Source organism: Haplochromis burtoni, unplaced genomic scaffold (assembly GCF_018398535.1).
Source record: "Haplochromis burtoni strain Fernald_Lab_line unplaced genomic scaffold, NCSU_Asbu1 Contig_9, whole genome shotgun sequence".
Taxonomy (NCBI): domain Eukaryota; kingdom Metazoa; phylum Chordata; class Actinopteri; order Cichliformes; family Cichlidae; genus Haplochromis; species Haplochromis burtoni.
The window spans coordinates 2779283-2798184 of NW_024582370.1; the positions used below are offsets into that span (position 1 = coordinate 2779283).

Here is an 18902-nt window from a genome sequence, read left to right on the forward strand (position 1 = left end):
CAAGCTCGGGGTTAGCTGCGGCCTTATTATGCAACGTAAATTATTAACAATTTGCTTCACCACATTTTTGCTTATCAACTTTGTAATGCCCAAATATAAAGGCCAGGTCCAGAAATTCACAATGGACCAGAAAATTGTAGCACGAAGCGACCTAAACTAACAAAACAACAACAAATAACATCGTATTTAACTGCATCGACGCCATTTCAAAGATAGTAACGTCAGACCGTTGTTCGTCGTTGTCTGCCGTGGCGGGGACAATAAAGTTGTAGACAGTCAAAAATTGAGTTGCGTTCAGGAAACTACGTTACGGTGCGGAAATTCAGTTCTATGCGTCAGGAGACGCTGCAAACATCTATTTTTTCCGTCATCTCATAGAAACAGAAATGTACTACATAATTATCAGCATGCGAGTACATACGATTTGTCAAATAACTGCACACCCTCATAACGTTTAATTGTAATTGTTTTAATCTCTTTTCCCTTCACACTTTATGTCAGTCAGAATACAAACTATAATTTGAAACGGATATTTCTTTTCAAGTAAAATAAATAATTATTGCCAACATTCAGTAACCTGATTTTATAATTTAAAAAGTTTGTATTTACGTCATTATTTTTCACGTTGTCATTTTATTGAACCTGTGTTAAGAAATGCAAACCACACACATCGGTCTATGAGTGCAACTGGTGGAGTGTCGTGATCAGGATTGTGATTCAAGTGTACATATATTTTATAATTCAATTATCTTTTTCTCTTTTTAATTTGCCTAAGGCCCTTCGTCACTTATGAAATTTATTTATAAAAAATGTTTTTATTCCCTGGCACTCTTTCTCACATCCTGGCATTATGATTAACAGCGATTCCAGGTCAGGAATGCACCGAAGGTCAAGTGGTGTTAGCTGCTGTGATCTGTGAGGCTCCTCTGGAGAATGGAGAAAAACGTCTGGCACTAACAGATATATATACACTGCCAGTCAGACTAGCAGTTTGGATACACCTTCTCATTTAATGGTTTTTCTAGATAAATAACGAAAACATCAAATACATGAAGCAAGACATATGGGAGATATGTAGCACAAAAAAATGATAAATAATTCTATTATGTTTTATATTTTAGATTCCTGAAATTAGCAAGTCTTCGCTTTGTTGACAGCCCTGCAAACCCTTGGCCTTCTCTAAATGAGCTTCTCTAAGTGAGAGAATGTCAAGAGGGTGCAGTAATCAAAGGAAAAGGTGGCTATTTTGAAGAATCTAAAATACAAAACATGTTTTGACTTTTTACACTTTTTTGTTTACTACATAATTCCATATCTGTTCATTCAGTTTTGAGGCCTTCAGTGGGAATCTACAATGTAAATAGTCATGAAATTAAAGAAAAAAACTTCTGATTGGCAATGTAGCCCAGGTTTTACTTGTTTTACAAATGATTATTGTGTTTTATCATCATAATAACACATATATATAGCATATATATGAACATCCCACGTGCCCAGTGAACTTACGGTACAAATAAACCTCCTATACACTGGTGTCATTTGATGTTTGACATCATTTATTTTGATTAGTTACAAAACATAAATAAAATCAACAGATGAATTAGTTAGAATTTACAGAGGCTAAATCACCCGCAACATACATTATTCCTTTAGTTTTCTTTTCTGCCCAAATGTACTTTTTAACCATGGTTCTCAATCGTGTCATTTTGGGAGCCCCCAGATTTTCTGTTTAATTTGTATTAATTTTATTTTAATTTAATTTAATGTGACCTAAAGCTCAGTGGGAAGGTGAGGTGTCATTACTTTATGTACCATCTGGGCTGCAGTGGTTCAAAACTAAAATATGATGGCAAAATAACCAAAAATGATCTGAATATGATCCGGAATGAGCTTCGCCTGTCAGAGTTAGAGCAAGACAGGGAGTCCCATGTAAACATGGATGAAAACCAGTTTTCTAGTTTCAAATAACCTCTGATTTGTAGCGGGGAGAACACAATTTTACAATTTGTACAACCTCATTCCAAAATACAAAAATAATCTTTGTCTTTTCGATCACATTTTGGTAACACTTCAAGGACAAAGTCAGCTTCTCTTCATGAGTCATAATCATTAAGCTGTAGCTTGTTAGATGCATGTTAGTATCAGACATGACAACACACACACCTTCACTAATAATGAACTACAGTACATCTCTGTGAAAATGTGGGTAGTCTTGAAAAGCAACACATACTGAGTACTGTAAATTTATATTCTAGATTATGCCGCTTCTGAACAACCATACCACTTGGCATGAACTATTCCTCTTAACCACTCGTGTTTCATGCCTTTGATTTACATTTAGCAGTCTTTGTCTGTTAAATCACCTGCTTTCTGTGGCACACAATCTATTATTAATAAATCAAAAATACCGCTTTGACTACTGGCTATTTATTAGACCAAAAAAATGTATTAACACCTAACCATCGATGGTCTAATGTGTGTATGGCTGATAAGCTGTCAGAGTGTACAGTAATATATCTGCTGGTGATATATTACTCTGAATGTCTTCAACTACAAAATGAGTTTAGAAATCAAGAAATGAAGGATGTTTGACTCGAGTAAACCTTTAGTTGTGTGCATAAAGCACAGTGGCCCACATTGCATCTTCTGATCGTTGAATTCAAACAGGCTATATTTAATAATTAAATTGCTCACAATTGAAACAAGGAATTTGTACAATGCCAAACAAAGCTGACACATGAGCATGTGAGGATCTCACATTGGTGTTGATCAAACTTAGAACTGGTGTATGACTGAAGCGCTCACTTGTTTTGTTTCTGTTGTTTTCCTTTTCTTCTTCTTCTTCTTCTTCTTTTTTTAGAAAGTAAGCCTAAGACATAGGCAGCGTAAACAATTCCACTTGACTACAGTGACATTTGAGAGGCTGCTTTGATGCATGAATTAATGCACTATACCAGGACTATTACAACACTTTGTCACACAGAAAAAAATAAACTCACACGCTCACAAAAATGCAGTATTTTTAGAAAAAGGCAATATGAGAATACCTTTATAATTTAGTTAATGATAACTTGGCAGTTTTTTCTTTTCCTTTTAAATCGTCCTCTTCAGCACTGGTATAGATGATATGCAGCAGAAATAAATGAAAATGTCAAATGTGAAATCATATCATATTGAAAGCAAATGTATATGACTCGTTACCTCAGTGGGCTGCAAACAGTAACTGTGAGATTCATGAATATACAGCGAGTGCAAGCAGTTTGCACTAGGCAAGTCAAGCCAGCCATAAAATCATGCAGTCCTGGGTTGAATGCACCCAAATATTTACTGAACAGAGATGGCAGATTTGAATTTACCATCATATTATGGAGTCATCTGGTCATATTAATTTTGTTACAAACATAAAACAATATAAAATCAAGCACATGCTGTACAGGTACACGACACCTCGACAGTGTGTTTGTTTGCACTGCAGTTAAATGGATAGCCGGATAAGTGCTGACCTCTGAAACATGCTGCTGTCAGTTTGGGGTTTTTTTTCTGATTGCCTTTGAAACACTTGATCTGTAGGCTTACCGTTTTAAAATATGATGAACAAAATCCCCTATGCATCAGGTATTAATCATTGTGCTTCTACAAAAATATTTTATGCCTTAAAGACAAATGAAAACAATACGTGCTGATCAATTTAGATGATCATTACTAATTGCACTTTTAAAAATTGATAGTCCTTTCACTGTAAGCATTGACAAATCCAAAGAAAAATGTCAACACCGTCAAATATTTTGTCCTTCTCGTCTCTGCTTAGGGAGATTTCAGGTCCCGCTGAGTTGGTTTGCAAACAAAAACGTTAATGTTATTTTGTGTCCAAAGACAGAAGTGATATGTACTCAAATAATCCACCCACACTCATAAATGCACACACTCATACATCAAAGACTTTATACAGCTCAATACTGATTCAGAAACCCCAGCCATGCTTCACATTACCCTCTGCCTGTACATGCTACAACCTATCACCTTTCTTTCACATTCATTTCCCATCACATCCACAAGTACACTAGAACCCATATGTCATTGCAGTCACAACTCTCGCACACGTACACAGAACTAACACTCTAAATGGATCTGCTTTACGTCCATCTCTTGGACCTTCATATTGGCCTCACACTTCACCTGGTTTCATTTCTGTCCCAGAGGAAGAGTAGAGGTGGGGGGTGTTTGGTGAATTTTGGCACTGGTAGGTAGAGCAGCAGTAGAGCACGATGAGGAACAGGTGGAAGAGGGTGAGGAACAGGAGCAAAATGCCCCACCAGCAGCAGCAGCAGCGCTATCTGTGGGTGCAGCGGTACCACTACCAGGCAGCAAAGATGTAGCGGTGGACACTGGTGATGTGGGCATTTGGGAAGGCAGCAGCGGTTGGCTTTGAGGCTGGGCGATGGGTGGTGTCTGTGATAAAGACTGAGACTGCATGGGAGTTTGCATCAGGGGCTGTGGTATCTGCTGGCAGAGTTGGGACTGTGGATAGCTAATCTGCTGGAGGGGGAGAGACTGATGAAGGTGTAAACTTTGCTGCATCTGCGGGACTTGAGCCAAGTGTGTTTGTGGTGGAGGTCCTGGAGAGTGCAGGGTGGACAGGCTTCCTCCACCCGTGTAATGGGAAGAGGGTGCCACAGTCAAACTGGCAGGGGTTGTGGGCGCCTGTGCCACTGGAAACCAACCTGGGGGAGCCACCTGCACAAATATAGCAGTAAATACTTAGAGACTATGACTACAATAACAAAACAAACCTTTTGGTACTTTTGGCTCAAGAACTGTCTAAAACTCTTAAAGCTTTCTGACTTAGTTGTATCATCATCACCAAAAACCATGGAGAATTGTTTGGTAATTCAAAATCACACTCAAAAAAGATTTTTTTCCTCTCATAAACAATAAGCCACAGTTTTCAGTAAAATGCATTTGAAATATATAAAGTTTATTTATCCAAATAATTAATTATTAAGAAAGACATGCCTGATATACCAACAGCACTTTTCATGTGTAGTCCTACCTCAGTTCCCTGGCTCCAGCCTCCCAACTCCTGCACCTGCTGAATCTGCTTAATTTGATTCAGTGAAGGCTTAGGCGGGGTGGTGCTCACTGTCTCCTTTGTCCAATTATCAACAAGTTTGTGCAGCTCGTCTGTGAATGTACTTTTTCTTAGAGGACTGTGATCTGTGGAAAAACAAGGCGACTCGTCATGGCACCAACTGACATTAATTATGGTATGCTGACCCGATTTTAGCACTACGAGGATAAACCGTACCTCTTTTAGCAGGTAGCGTAGTAAGGTGCTCTGGCTTGCAGTACAGTGACAGCCTATTCTTTTCACTACCTGAAAAGCTGCTTGACTGCTGAATCCCTGGATGAGACATACAAGACACAGTTTCGCAGAGAGCAAATCTAAAAAAACAAAACAAGAAAGTGAGGAAGAAATAGTAAAAGCCTCACCAGCATGTGTAACTCCATTGTTGTCTACGTGAGAGTGAGGCCTGGCCCGAAACTTTGTTTTGGTTGGCCTGGGCCTGCGAGGTGAGAGGGCAGGGGGCGCTGCAGGAAGAGGAGGGGTACGAGATAGGGAGGCAGGCAGACTCTGTCTTTGGTCTTTGAGGGAACGAAGCTGTCTGTACAGCTCCTGGAGCTCTCTGTTCTGCTGAGCCTGAAGGGAAACCACCTCTTTGATGTGCCTACAGAGAAAGAGAACGGTTATGTACTGTGGGAAAGAAACAAAAATAAACGGAGACACAAAGAAGAAAATTCAATAAATGGAGAGGCAAAAGTCTTGTACAATAATAAAACTTCTTTCCCTTGTTGACTTACTTTTCTCTGAGCTTGTGTAATTCTCTTCGCAGGTCTTCATCCTCCAGCTCACTCTCATCATCATCATCACTGCTTCCAAGGGGTGAGTGGCTGTGGCCAGGACCTCGAGGAGCGTGGGCCATTGATGGCGTTCTCTTACTTTCTTCTTTATCTCCTTCCTTTGCCCGAGATTTCCTCCTCTCCCTCACCAAATCAGGAGACACTGGCGAGCTGTCAGTCTGCCTGTCATCTTTCTTAGTCTCAGTCTGGGTCACAGAGAAACGGCCAACTTTTCTGTGAGTGCCACCATGGCCCGACGGGCGATCCTTTGGAGGAGAGGTCTGGGGCACTGGAGTCACCTGGTGATTAATAATGTGAGAAATCATCATTGCTTGTTTAGACCAGGGCTGCAACATTTTGTCGGCATAATTCATGACTCAACTATAAAAATTAGTTGATGTCAACGCTTCATATACTAATACCAAGTAAATGTGTTTTTGTAACTGCAATACACTACAGGAAGCTATGGGGGAAGTATCACCTATATCGTCTGCCAAGACTGCAGACAATACTAAGGAAAAAGAATGTAGTGCGAACTGCAAAACAGGAGGTCAGCAGAAAATGGAAACAGAGATTTTAAAAAATGTGAAAGCATTTCACAGAAAACAAGCAAAGTTAAATGCAGACTGTGCAAAGCGGCGCTTTCCTTTCACAACAGCAATACTGCCGAGAACGGACATTTAAAAGGCCGGCCCCCTGGAGCTGTGACATCAACTCTGAATGGGTCAGTTTTAGAAAGTTAAGTTAGTTCGTCACACTGATACCTTGTTCATGTAAATGTTCGTACCGTCATGTTTATGTTAGCTTAACTGTCAGAAACTGCTCAGGATGATACTTGCTAAGCGTTTCCTGGGTCATTATTTTGACCCGGAAACATATGAATATGAAACATTAATCGATGACTAATCAACTAATCAAAGAAAAACTGGCAGATTAGTCGACTACCAAAATTTTTTGTTGCAGCCCTAGTTCAGACTGTGCCAAAGACTGAGACTAACAAGAATCAGCTAATGTGCTCCTACCTGAAAACGTCCTTTAGAAGGCTGCGGTGGATTAAGTGGTGCTCCTGCCTTCCCATCTTTAAACAGCTGACTGCTTGAATCTGCTTCTGACAATGAGAAAGGGATGAAAACAAAAGGGATAGACAAGGACAAAGATACAAAAACACAAACACACGTATAAAAAACACACAAATGATGATACAGACATACAACAAAGGAACAGAAACAGAAAAATGCACATGACAGTGAGACATACAAATGCAAAAGGACAGACACGGAGAACAAACACAAAGGCACAGTGTTAAGAATTGGCCATTCAAATCACAGAACATTGTGACTTCTTTAACATGCATGCAAATCTGTAAACTGTGTAAACATACTTTCTGTGGATGTCAATTTTAAAATGAGGTCTTTGTGAATTTAAAGTTGTTAAAAAAACTTCGTGAGGTGTGGGGAGTAGTGGTAAATGCATTCATTAAAAGCAAAAACATATTTTAAAATACCAGTTAAATACAGTATAGCCCACCCACACATCCACGCTCTCATTCTCACTGTCATCACTGCTCCACCCACTCATTAGACAATGTAGCCCAATATCACATTTAAGATCTTTGTCAGAGCAACAGTGATATTGGTCAGTGTGTTTGATATTTGGGATTACGACATTAGAGTGTGTACATGGGTCACCACAGCCATTTTTAAGGGAAAAATAAAACATAAAAATTAACATAAAATATATACAGCCTGGTATATGTGTTACTTACAGGTAATGGTCCATTATTAGTCACGCGTGTAGAACATAACATACATGCTCATGCATGTGCTCTTGTAACAGAAGATCTAAGCTACTGCTACACACTTTACACACATAAACACGATTACATGCAAGATGACTGGAATACTTGAAAAGCATGATAAAACGTAGCTATATGGAAAGCCTAAACGTGTGCAAAAGAGCCCGGCAGTAACTTACAATCCTTTGGTAATGCACACACTGCATTCTAACATATTATGACCTTCACTTACTTCACTACAGCTACATCATATGTTATTGTTTTGGAGCAGTGCTACTGTGTATGAGTTTACAGGATAAGCCTATATGTATTCTGAACTACAAACAATTACATAACATCAGCTTGGTAACTTAGCATCTATGCTATCTGTGTAATGATGTGAGTTGCATTACGCTGTCTACACTGAGTCAGCAGGTGCAGTTGAGATGATTGTTGCTGGCAGTGCCTGTGGACTTGGGACAATGAAGGGAGGTGTGATGTGAAGGAATATTTCCTTGGCACAGGCACAGCTTGTCTTTACTCCATAGTTCATCAGCACTGGGAGGACATCAGATTTGTGATGCCAAACTCTTCCTACACTGTGCCAATCTCCCACCCTCCTCTACGCTCCACTGTTCTCGCCCCTGAGTGAGCAAGTCATGCACAAAGAAAGACTGCCAAGAAAATGAAATTTAGTAAAAAGGAATTTAGAAAAAAAAAATCAATAAATAAAAACAAACAGTAATGTATGCAGTGATGTCAACACTAGGGACTTACAGGGGGGACTATAACCAAATAAAAAAACATACATAAAACAGTATTATTTAGCTGGAAACATTAATGTCCATTAACATTAACTTTAAAGCCTTAAAGGTTAAAAAAGTTATTTTGCTATGTTAAAATTAGTACAAGATATTAGATTTAGGTCCATGCCCCAACATCCCATTCTCTCTCTCTCGCTCTCGCTCTCTCTCGCGCGCGCTTACTCCCTAAAAGGACGCTACCTTGCTGGACTCTGGGCTTCTTGAACAAGCTGGCGGAGTGACGCAGTTTGCATGCCCAGTTTTTGAATTTTCGAGTCCAGGATTTCTTGCTAACAGGATTTCTGATACTAGGACATGTCAGGTTTAGGCCAAAATATCCACCTCCTGCATTGTGCTGCTGCTGTCCGTGCCGGAGGGGGATCGGTTGCTGATTGGGGGGCCATGATGCATCTCCAATGGCACTGGTGTCAGAATGTGAGGGTACAGCCTAGAACAGTTAAGACAATTAAGAGTGGCTGCATGGAGTTGAGATATAAAAAGAACGCAGAGATACTCAAACATTTATATAATACAAATAATCGCGGACAGCTGAAACATAGTGGAGTCACATTTACACACTGAAACAGAACAATAATTATAATTCGCTACAGTGAAAGACAAACTGAAGGAGAATTTACTTGAAATCTAATCTGTGGTATTCACTCACAAGAATGGTTGGTTCTCCTGGTACAGGTGGGCGTTGGGGCCCAGCAGAGTCATCCTGATTGGGAGGCAGAAGAGGGGTGGGTGGGCTGGATGAGACAGAGGTGGTGAGGAGTGATGGGCCAAGCTGCTGCTCCACTGGGTCCAACTCCATAGAGTTGGGCACCTCTTTGGAAGCTTTCTCTCCACCTCCTTCTCTCTCTGGGTCAGGAGAAGTGGAAGACGAACGGGAGGTGGTGGAGGAAGTAGTAGAGGATGAGGACTGTGGGGAAGTATCTGAGATGGAGGCAGGTGGGGGGAAAGATGAGTGGTGGATTGACTGTGGCTCTGATGACTCATCACCACCTGCTGATGTGGAGGCAGCTGATGTTGGGCCAGAGGTAGCCCCCCCAGCCAATGCTGTCCCACTGCTGTACTCCTGATACAACAAATTCCTTAGCTTTTCATCCAAGGTTTTTATGCGGTTGTCTACAAATTCAATTTTGGGGGGGCCTTCGCTGTCTGACTCGGCTACGGAGGAAGGTTGAACGGGGGATGGCGTCATTACGTGGGAGAATGTGGGTAAGGGGGTTTCAGCAGTTCCCAGATGCAGAGGTGGCAGAGAGGAGTCAGAGGAGGGATGAAAGGGGGCAGAATAACTCCCTGTGTCCTCTGTAACACTTGTCTCTCCCGTGGACACCTCTGACTCTGACATCTGTAAGGAGGACTGCTTCTGTAGTGGAAACTGCAGCTGTTTGAGGGGCGTGTCCACAGCTTTAACCATCTCCTGTTGCTGCTCAGTATATTGTGATTGTTTCTGTGCCTGTATGTGTTGTGATAACAGCTCAGCAGGCACTTGGGTTTGTTGTGGGACCTGCTGTTGTGGTACTGGGCAAACATTTAGCTGTGTCTGCTGTTGAAGAAACTGCTGACTAACTGATAGGGGCAGCATTTGGTTTTGATCTGGTTTCAAAATTGCAGCACCCATAAACATCTGAAGCTGTTGCTGTTGTAGCTGCTGCTGCTGTAAGTGTAATGTCTGTTGTAGGTTTAACTGTTGCTGCTGCTGCTGCTGTTGATCAATGTGGGCTTGTTTGGGGGGCAATGGACCAGCAGGACTCATAATCTGCTGTTGTAACTGCTGTAACTGAGGCTGCTGCAGCAACTGTGGGGAAAACTTTGATGTCTGCTGTTGAACAAGGGGTTGTTCGGTTGGCTGCTGAGGAAAAGGTGGCAGAGGCAGAGACTGCTGTAACACCTCTGAATGACAATGCTGAGACATTCCCTGCACCTCAGTCAGCTGTTGTTGAAGTGGTATTTGTGTTTGAATTAGCTGCTGCTGATGCAACTGCTGGAGAGACTGCTGAAGTGCTCGTTCCTGCTGTAGTGGTACTTGTTCGTGGTACACCTGATGTTGGGACTGCAGTTTCTGTTGTGGTGATGGTACTTGCTGCTGTGATGCAGACTGTAGCTGTTGGTGTGGCTGTTGTGGGGCTGGTTGGGTTACTTGGGTGTATGTCTGCTGCTGCTCTATGCCAAGTTGGCTTACAGTAGAAGGGATGACTACAGCAGGAGAAGGGGAATGAAAAGAGGCTGAAGATTGGTCCACGGCAGACATACGGGGCCTTGAAGCAGAGATCAGAGTATCATCTACACTTTGACTCGCAGTGGAACAAACACTGGTTCCAGGAGAAGTCAGGTTATCAGGATGAATAGCGATGGGTGAGGGAGACACAACAGCAGGAGCAGTGGACAAGCTGGTGAGGTTAGCATCAGGAGCAGCAGCAGATGTTGCTATAGTTAAAGGAGCAATAGAAATTTGGTCAGCAGAAGCTGAGATAAGGCCAGTTGAGGTGGTGACAGGGACAGAGGCTGGTCCAGGCCTGGTTTCAGGTGCTGTGTGATGAACAGGGGCTGCGGTAGCAGAGGGGCTCATGGAAGTAGGTACTGAAACAGTGGAGTCTGGGGGGGAGGTGGCAGAAAGGGTGGGGTAGGAAGGAGAGCCCATTCCACTCAAGGACTCCAGACTTTGGGATCCTTCACTTTCTACAGCCGCAGAAATGAACACGGAGTTAAGTTTTTGTTATGTGGCCAAATGGGCCATGTTAATAAGCCAAAGTAATAAAACCGACTCCAGGAGTGCTCACCTTTCTCTCTTTTAGGAGACTGGGGAATCCTTGTCTCTGCAGTGGGTGATGGTGTGGTTGCTCCCTGACTGGAAAGAGAGTCTCTGTGGCGGATAGTCTGGTTGATAAAGAACCGCCAACGTCCCACTGGGGAGGAATGGGGCACTGGGTCCACTGAGAAACCGTAAAGATTGTTTACTGTTTTCTACTAAGTTGAGAAACATCACATAGAACATATTCCCATTCTACCAGAACATTTGTATATGCCTAAACTTACTGGAGTAAGTGGGAGTGCTGACTTGTAACTGGTCAGTCGATCCAGTCTAGTACGAAAATAAGGATTTATCATTTTGTATATATATTCACGTTTTCTCAGATTCAGCATTATTCAAACAAAACAGAAAAACTAAAGAGGCTAGACTGATAGTACCTCTGAATGTGTCTGAAGAATTTCATGGGCTTTCTTAACTATCGCTCTGAGCTCCTCAACAAATGTTTCTTTCTCCACATCAAGGACAAAGTCCTCCTCCACCTGCAAAGTTTTATCAAATGGCAGTCATCAAAAATTAAAACAATACTTTTCAAAATAAGTGCAAACTACAGGATCATACAGTAATGTACCATGTAATCTGCTATGTCCTCGGGTGCATCCCCTTCAATGTCAAACTTAAATGTCACCATCTTGTTGCTGTGAGTCTCCAACTGACAGTCCACCATATTGTCCCCACTGCCCGACACCTATTAAGTACAAGACAAATAATCACATTTATTCTTTGCTATTAATCTTTTAATATCCATAAATATACTTTAACAAATATAGTAATAAAGTCAGTGCTGGTGTTTCCTATATTTTTTCACCTGAAGCATGCTCAGTTGAAACTGGCGTTTCTCAGACTTCTGGCTGGAAGCTCGTCTCTGAGACTTAAGTTTCTCTAATTTTCCATTCGCCAAGAGCTGCAAGGGGTCTTCGCCACTGGCTGGTATACACCTAAAGGTGTCATGGAGATTAGAAATTGTATTGTAAATCTTAAGTGTGTATAAATGTATAAACTCAATTATGAAAAAGTAGGGATACTGTATAAAACAGCAAAAAAAACAAAAAACAGAATGCAATGATTTCCAAATCTCAAAAATCAGGTCATTTTGAATTTCATTGGAGCAACATGTCTCAAAAAAGTTGGGACAGGGCCCTGTTTACCATTTGGTAGCGTCCCCTCTTCTTTTAACAATAGTCTGTAAACATCTGTGAACTGAGGAGACCAGCTGCTGAACTTTTGGGAGAGGCATATTGTCCTATTCTTGTCTCATGTAGGATTCTAGTTGCTCAAACATCCTGTGTCTTCTTTGTGGTATTTTTAATTTCATGATGCATTAAATGTTTTAAATGGGTGACAGATCTGGACTGCAGGCAGGCCTCTTCAGCACCTGGAGTCTTCTACCAAAAAGCCAGCGCTGTTGTAAAAGATGCAGTATGTGGTTTAGCGCCGTCTTGCTAAAATATGCAAGACCTTCCCTAAGAAAGATGTCATCTGAATGGGAGCATGTGTTGCTCTAAACCTGTATACATGTTTCAGCACTGATGGTGCCTTTCCAGATGTTCAGGGTTATTATTACATAGGCACTAATGTAACCACATACTGTCAGAGATGCAGGTTATTGAACTGAGTGCTGATAACAAACTGGATGGTCCCTTCCCTATTTAGTGTGGTGCCTCAGCATTCATGTTTTCCAATTAGAATTTCAAACTTTGTTTGTCACAGACCATATTTACACTTTGCCTCAGTCCATTTTAAATGAACTTTAGCCCAGGGAAGATGTCTGTGTTCCTGATGTTTACATATGGATTATCCTTTGCATAATAAAGCTTTAACCTGCATTTGTGAATGGCTGTCCAGAATCATCACTGCTAATAAGAGCAAAGTTCCTGTCTATGAAGCAGAGATCAAACACCAGTGTGTCCGATTCCAAATGTGGCACGTTAGTCAGAGGCCCAAACAGAAGCAAACTTCTCATTGTTTTCAATACTGGCAGGTCTATGCACGAGGAATCTGACCCTGAGGGTCAGACTGTCAATGAGAAGAACATCCAACAAAAACCACCTGAACTATGGTTTCTGTCATAGTGTTATTGCAGGTCAGCACACAGTGCAATGGACTTTTCTGGCTGAACCAGAACAACCAAAACCAAATACTCCTGACCTGCCAAAGAAAGATCACTGAGACTATGCATTGTTACCCAAAATGAGCCTTTAAAGATAAAGGCTTGTCATTTGGCCACAGTGTTTAAAATCTAGTGCAACACAGGGAAAAATGCAGAGGAGTTTTCCACAAATGATCTAAAAGCAGCAGCCATGCTTGAAGCAGTTTAAAGGCTCTCACTCAACATTTAATGTGAAATTGTAAAGGATTCAAATGTAAAACATTATTACATCATAAGACTCTTTTATGATTTCTAAAAAACATAATCTTTTTGCACTACTACTTAGCTGCAAAATGAATTCAATTTAAAAGAAAAACCAAGTCTCTGAGCATGTTTTAAGTCCTTGTATGGCAAATTACAGCTTCACTCAGTACTGAGATTACATTTATATGGAAATCAGACTGCAATGATATCACTTACCCTGATGAAGAATGACGATCTGCACTTGTCTTACAAGGACCATCCTGTAGAGTGACATATATACAAACACACGCGCACAAACCATGCCAGCATGAAGAAAAGAATGCAAAAATAGATTAGCTATGTTAACGGCAAGTAAAGCAATAGTGTGATTATGACAAATGACATATAGGACATGTTCTATGAATACACTTAGGAATCAAAATTTGTTAGTATGAATCAAAAAGGTGCAGTCAAAGCTTATTTTCAAATATTTAGATTTAGCAGTATGCTTACTTATTGTGCCAGCATGTCAGTAAAGTTATTATCAAATTTATAAAGCAAACTTTCATACTTCTTGTACCTGAGCAATGCCCAGCAGGGAAAGGTCACAGTCTTGCAGCGAGCCTTGGGTCAGTTTGGGGGCATTAGAATCAAGTGATTGTAGAGTAGTAACAGGCAGAGGGGAGGTGGGTATAAAGTCGACTTGCACTGGTAAGGTTACCTGGGCTGCTGGTGAAGATGTAGGCAGCTCTGGAGCAGGGGCAACAGCAGGATAGGTGGATGGCAGGGATGTAAGAGATGATAGTGTAGAAGGACATGAGGTATGCAAAGGGCTTAGGGGCACTTGCTGCGTAGGAAAGACAGCATGGGGCAAAATAGGCTGCTCAGATATAGGTGCCTCAGAGTGTGTCTGAGTGTGTATCTGTGTTTGAGAGTGTGCTTGGGCCTGATTGCTGGCTTGTGTTTGTGTGTGAGTTGGTGGCATCTGCTTGGGATGGTGCTGTGGAGAAGGAGGGGCACCTAGCACTAGGTGGCTATACAGAGACGGGGTCTTGCCCTGGGACTGAGGCTCAGCCACATTATTGGGGCCTACTTGTCCAGGAGCAATGGTCATTAGAGGTGAAGTAGGTTGACACTGTGAGGGAAGCTGACTCTCGTCAAAGGTTATCAAAGCTGGTTTCAGAGGAAGTGGTTGCTGAACGGGAGTTGAGCTGGGTAGTGCCGGTAGCTGGGTCTGTGGGGGTGGCATGGCGAGAGATTGCTGCACGTGAGAAAGCTTCTGCAGCTGTTGTTGGTATTGCTCAGTATACTGAGGAACAGCAGGCTGGCAGATGGACTGAATTACTGAAGGGTCACCCTGAACAACTGGATGTAGTGATCTTTGGCCTGGGACTTGTGCTTGTTTGGTCTGTATAGGATGAAGAGGGGCAGTTACTGCATTGAGACCATCTGTTTTAGTTCCACAACTTCCAGCTGAGCCAGGTGACAGAATCATCTGCTGATACTGGATTACTGGGTGCTGTTGTTCCAGCTGTTGGGTAATATGAGTTATATCAGACTGTACAGGTGGTATGGCTTGCTGGGTAGGGTGAGGGACATACTGACTGGTCAAAGGACCAGCAGCAGACTGAGCATGCAACTGGCTAGCTTGCTGGCCTTGAGTTTGTTGTTGGATCTGGGGCTGGGTGAGCGCTGGCATTTGAGCATTTTGCTGAATAAGAGTTTCATGTTGAATCTGACTGGGGATTGAAGCAACTGCACCTGGAGGCTGGACAGTAGTTTGACTTTGTTGGCCCGTCATTTGAACATCAGCCTTTGGGACCTGGCCATGCAGTGGCTGTGACTGAGTAAAGGTTGTGGTCAGAGGATGAGCCTGGATTGGCTGAGAAGTTACCTGACTCTGTGTGGGAGTAACAGGCCCAGGGTAACTACTCTGGGAAGGAACCTGCTGGCTCTGGATGACTTGTGTGTGTCCCTGAATCAATGATAATGGGGTAGTTACCTGGCCCTCTGTCATAGCTTGAGGTGCTTGGGCTGCAGACTGAGCTATAAACTTGGCTGGGCTCTGGCCTTGGTTCTGGGGCTGAGCCTCACTTTGTCCTTGCTGTGTAAGGATTTGAGCTGGGACACTTGCAGGCGTCTGAACAGTAGTAGGAATGGTCATGGGCACTTGGCCCTGAGATATAATATAAGTTTGGTGATGAATTACCTCAGTACTGACTGGTGCGCCAACTGATATGTGAGGTTCCATTACAGATGTGTGCTGCTGTGGTTGGGCAACAAATGCCTGCTGCTGCTGCATCAGTGCTACTTGCTGCTGTTGCTCTATCATCTGAGAAGCATGAGGTGTAAACTGAGTAGAGTTCAGTTGTGGGATACACATCTGCTGTATATCGGTTGGTTGATGATGAATCTGCTGCTCACTGTTGCTTTGTGGTATAGGGACAGCTTTGTGTTTTTCAGTTTGCTGAAGTTGAATGATGGAAGCTTGCTGCTGCTCTTTAAACTGCTGCTTCATTAGAGCCTGTTGCTGTAATCTTTCTGCTTGCTGTTGTAACAGGACTTGCTGTTGACGCTGCTGCTCTAACTGTTGTTGCAACAGAGCTTGCTGCTGCTGCTCTATCTGCTGTTTGAGTTGCGCTTGTTGCTGCTCTTGTTGCTGCAGCTGAGCTTTCTGTTGAAGCTGCTGCTGCTGCTGTAGCATTAACTGCTGTTGTATCAGTGCCTGCTGCTGTTCCATTTGCCGGATTAAGGCCTGCTGTTGCAGTTGTTGTTCATTCTGCTGCTGCGTCTGCTGGGGATGCTGCTGCAATAAAATTTGTTGCTCGTTTTGCCCACTTTGTTGCTGATTCTCTGTTTCCTTTTGTGTTCCAGTTTGGCGCTGTCCAATTTGTTGATATAACTGACTCTGTTGCTGTGAAGGAGGTTGCTTTGGTTGTTGTTGCTCTAACTGATGCTGAAAAATTGGTTGCTCTTGCGGTCCAAGACCTTGTTGCTGCTGCTCTTGTTTCTGCTGAATGAGAGTTTGTTGCTGTTGCTGTTGATCCAACAGTTGCTTTTGTATAAGCGCTTGCTGCTGCTGCAGCTGGGCTTGCTGCTGCTGTTGAAGCAGTGCTCTTTGTTGTTGCTGATCAAGCTGTTGCTGGACATACAGCTGATGTTGCTCAAGCAGTAAAGCTTGTTGCTGCTGCTCTTTTTGCTGCTGCTGTTGTAACAAAGTTTGCTGTTGCTGAAGCTGTTGTTGTGATTGTAGCATTATCTGTTCACAGGGATCCCCTGTTGATTGCATAGCTCGCTGCTCCATACCTGTTTGTGGTGTGAACACATGCTGCTGTGAAGCTGGCTGGACGTGTGGGGCAGACTGCTGTACACAGATCTGCTGCTGAGTCTCAGACTGATGTTTCTCGATGGACGTAGCTGAAAGGCTGTGTTGATGCTGTTCTGTTGCAGGCTGAGCGGCAGTAACTTGTTGTTGTTCAAGCTCAGCTGACTGCCCCCCTATTTGCAGTTGTGGCTGCTGCTGCTGCTGCTGCAAATGAAGGGTGGAGGTCTGGGGATCCATTCCCATCTGTTGTTGTGGGACAATAGTCTGCTGGGGGATCACGACAGACTGTGTTTGTTGGGGTGCGGCCTGGGAAATGATGTCAGTGATCTGCATGGGAGTGGCAGGGTGTTGGGTCTGCTGAGCGTGGGGCACAATTGTCCTTGCTAGTCCAGCAGTATCACTGACTGGCATGGATGCAGTGAGAACATTAATGGGTGCCTGTGGGGAAACAGGTGGTATGTATGACTGTGAAGGGGCAACTGATCCGTGGGGAGCGGCGGTTTGAAAATCATCTGATGGGAATGTTTGTGACTATTGCGATAATGGCAGAATGATGTTTGGAGTTGAAAGAAGGGGGAAAAGAAAGTAGCAGAAAAAGTGGGTTAAGATTAAGCTTTGGAAAGAAGCATCAATTATCAACACATTTAATTTTAATCAGGGTGTCCCACAGTGCTTTATAGCAGAGGTTGGCTGCCTCCCCACAAAATTAACCAGAATCACAATTTCACACTCCAAGGTAATATAGTATTTAATGAGAGAGACATCTCACCACCTCTGACAAACAACTTCCTGGGGGAAACCCTGTGTAGTGTAAAACCAGATGGCGAATCTCAGATGATTATGAGGATGATTTATGTTGGCACAAACAGTTATTATATGGAAAAGAACACATTAACATTAATGTTAGCCTTCATTGCCCCTATGTTAAATTAGGCTGTCAGTTTGCACATTATCACCATTTTCACCTGAAAGTATTGTTGAGGTACACTTGGTGATACCTGCGGAACCACAGTACCGGAGTGAAGAAATGTCTGACCCATGGGTCCTCCTCCACTTTGTCCTAAGGACATGCTTGTCATACTAACACTCGGCCCAAGAGGTATAGTAGCAACACTTGTACTCTCACCAATGGGGGGCATCTGAGGATGAGACAATGCACCAGTGCTCTGTTGTGCAAGAGAAAAAATTAATACATATATAAATATATATACAGTATTTAAGTTCAAAAAACAATAATTTTATCAGTAAGATATAAAAATACACCTACAGATGCAACTGTGGGTAATGAGGTCTGTGAGTGGGTATATGAGTCCCCCTGCAGAGAGTATGCCTGGCTCTGTCCACTCGCATAAGATTCACAGCTTGCAGATCCAATGCTCTCCCCTTCTGAGTAGTCAAAGACATTTAAAAAATAAGACACTATAAAAATTCAGACTACACAAAAAGTTCAAATTATATTCATGTATTTTAAAATTTTCATTTAAAATTTCACCATTATAATTGTTTCATATAGATACATTTTGATCAGCTACTGGCACATGGGATATGTCACTAAGGAGCACACTGTACCTGGCAGATTTAGGGTTGCCCCACTGAAAATATTTTGCTGCCTGACATGTTGGTCCACTTCAGGAAGCTCCTCGGACTCCTGCACTCCACCTCCCCCTCCGTCTCCCGTGTGTCCAGCTACCCCTTGCACCAGCGAGGATGGGTAAGATGGATGAGTAAAGGTGTAGGAAGTGAGAGTGGAGTCTCTTCGTTCTTCAAAGCCCTGCTGCTGAAGGACCTGCTGCTGTCGACGCTCCCTTGACTTTTTGATTAGGTTCACTCTGTCCCGGATGGATTTTCCGACCACTTTGGCATCACTTTCATGAAAGAAGCCTGATTTCACCTGTAATGTAGAGAGGCAAAGAGAGAGTAATTAATTAATGGGCAAATGTCAGGTGAGGAAA

The 18902-nt window shown here is 42.6% G+C and overlaps 1 protein-coding gene across 11 annotated transcripts in view; it reads right to left on the reverse strand.

The window, feature by feature from the left end:
- Positions 1 to 1535: 1535 nt before the first annotated feature.
- si:dkey-151g10.3 (serine/threonine-protein kinase WNK3) overlaps positions 1536 to 18902 on the reverse strand; it is a 36658-nt gene continuing 19291 nt past the window's right edge. For 2 of the 11 annotated variants that reach the window (XM_014339352.2, XM_042227880.1), the window contains exons 8-25: positions 18520 to 18841; positions 18218 to 18336; positions 17916 to 18116; positions 14206 to 17481; positions 13863 to 13906; positions 12102 to 12231; positions 11865 to 11981; positions 11674 to 11775; positions 11521 to 11566; positions 11265 to 11417; positions 9143 to 11163; positions 8677 to 8923; positions 6921 to 7006; positions 5860 to 6197; positions 5491 to 5726; positions 5306 to 5401; positions 5051 to 5214; positions 1536 to 4734 (exon numbers count right to left, since the gene is read on the reverse strand). In XM_014339352.2, the coding sequence (XP_014194838.1) occupies positions 4183 to 4734; positions 5051 to 5214; positions 5306 to 5401; positions 5491 to 5726; positions 5860 to 6197; positions 6921 to 7006; positions 8677 to 8923; positions 9143 to 11163; positions 11265 to 11417; positions 11521 to 11566; positions 11674 to 11775; positions 11865 to 11981; positions 12102 to 12231; positions 13863 to 13906; positions 14206 to 17481; positions 17916 to 18116; positions 18218 to 18336; positions 18520 to 18841 (8250 nt within the window). In that variant the 3' untranslated portion in view covers positions 1536 to 4182. Of the gene's footprint in view, positions 4735 to 5050; positions 5215 to 5305; positions 5402 to 5490; positions 5727 to 5859; positions 6198 to 6920; positions 8924 to 9142; positions 11164 to 11264; positions 11418 to 11520; positions 11567 to 11673; positions 11776 to 11864; positions 11982 to 12101; positions 12232 to 13862; positions 13907 to 14205; positions 17482 to 17915; positions 18117 to 18217; positions 18337 to 18519; positions 18842 to 18902 lie in introns of those variants that run through there. The other 9 variants (XM_014339363.2, XM_042227893.1, XM_005914792.3 and 6 more) reach the window with 9 other exon arrangements.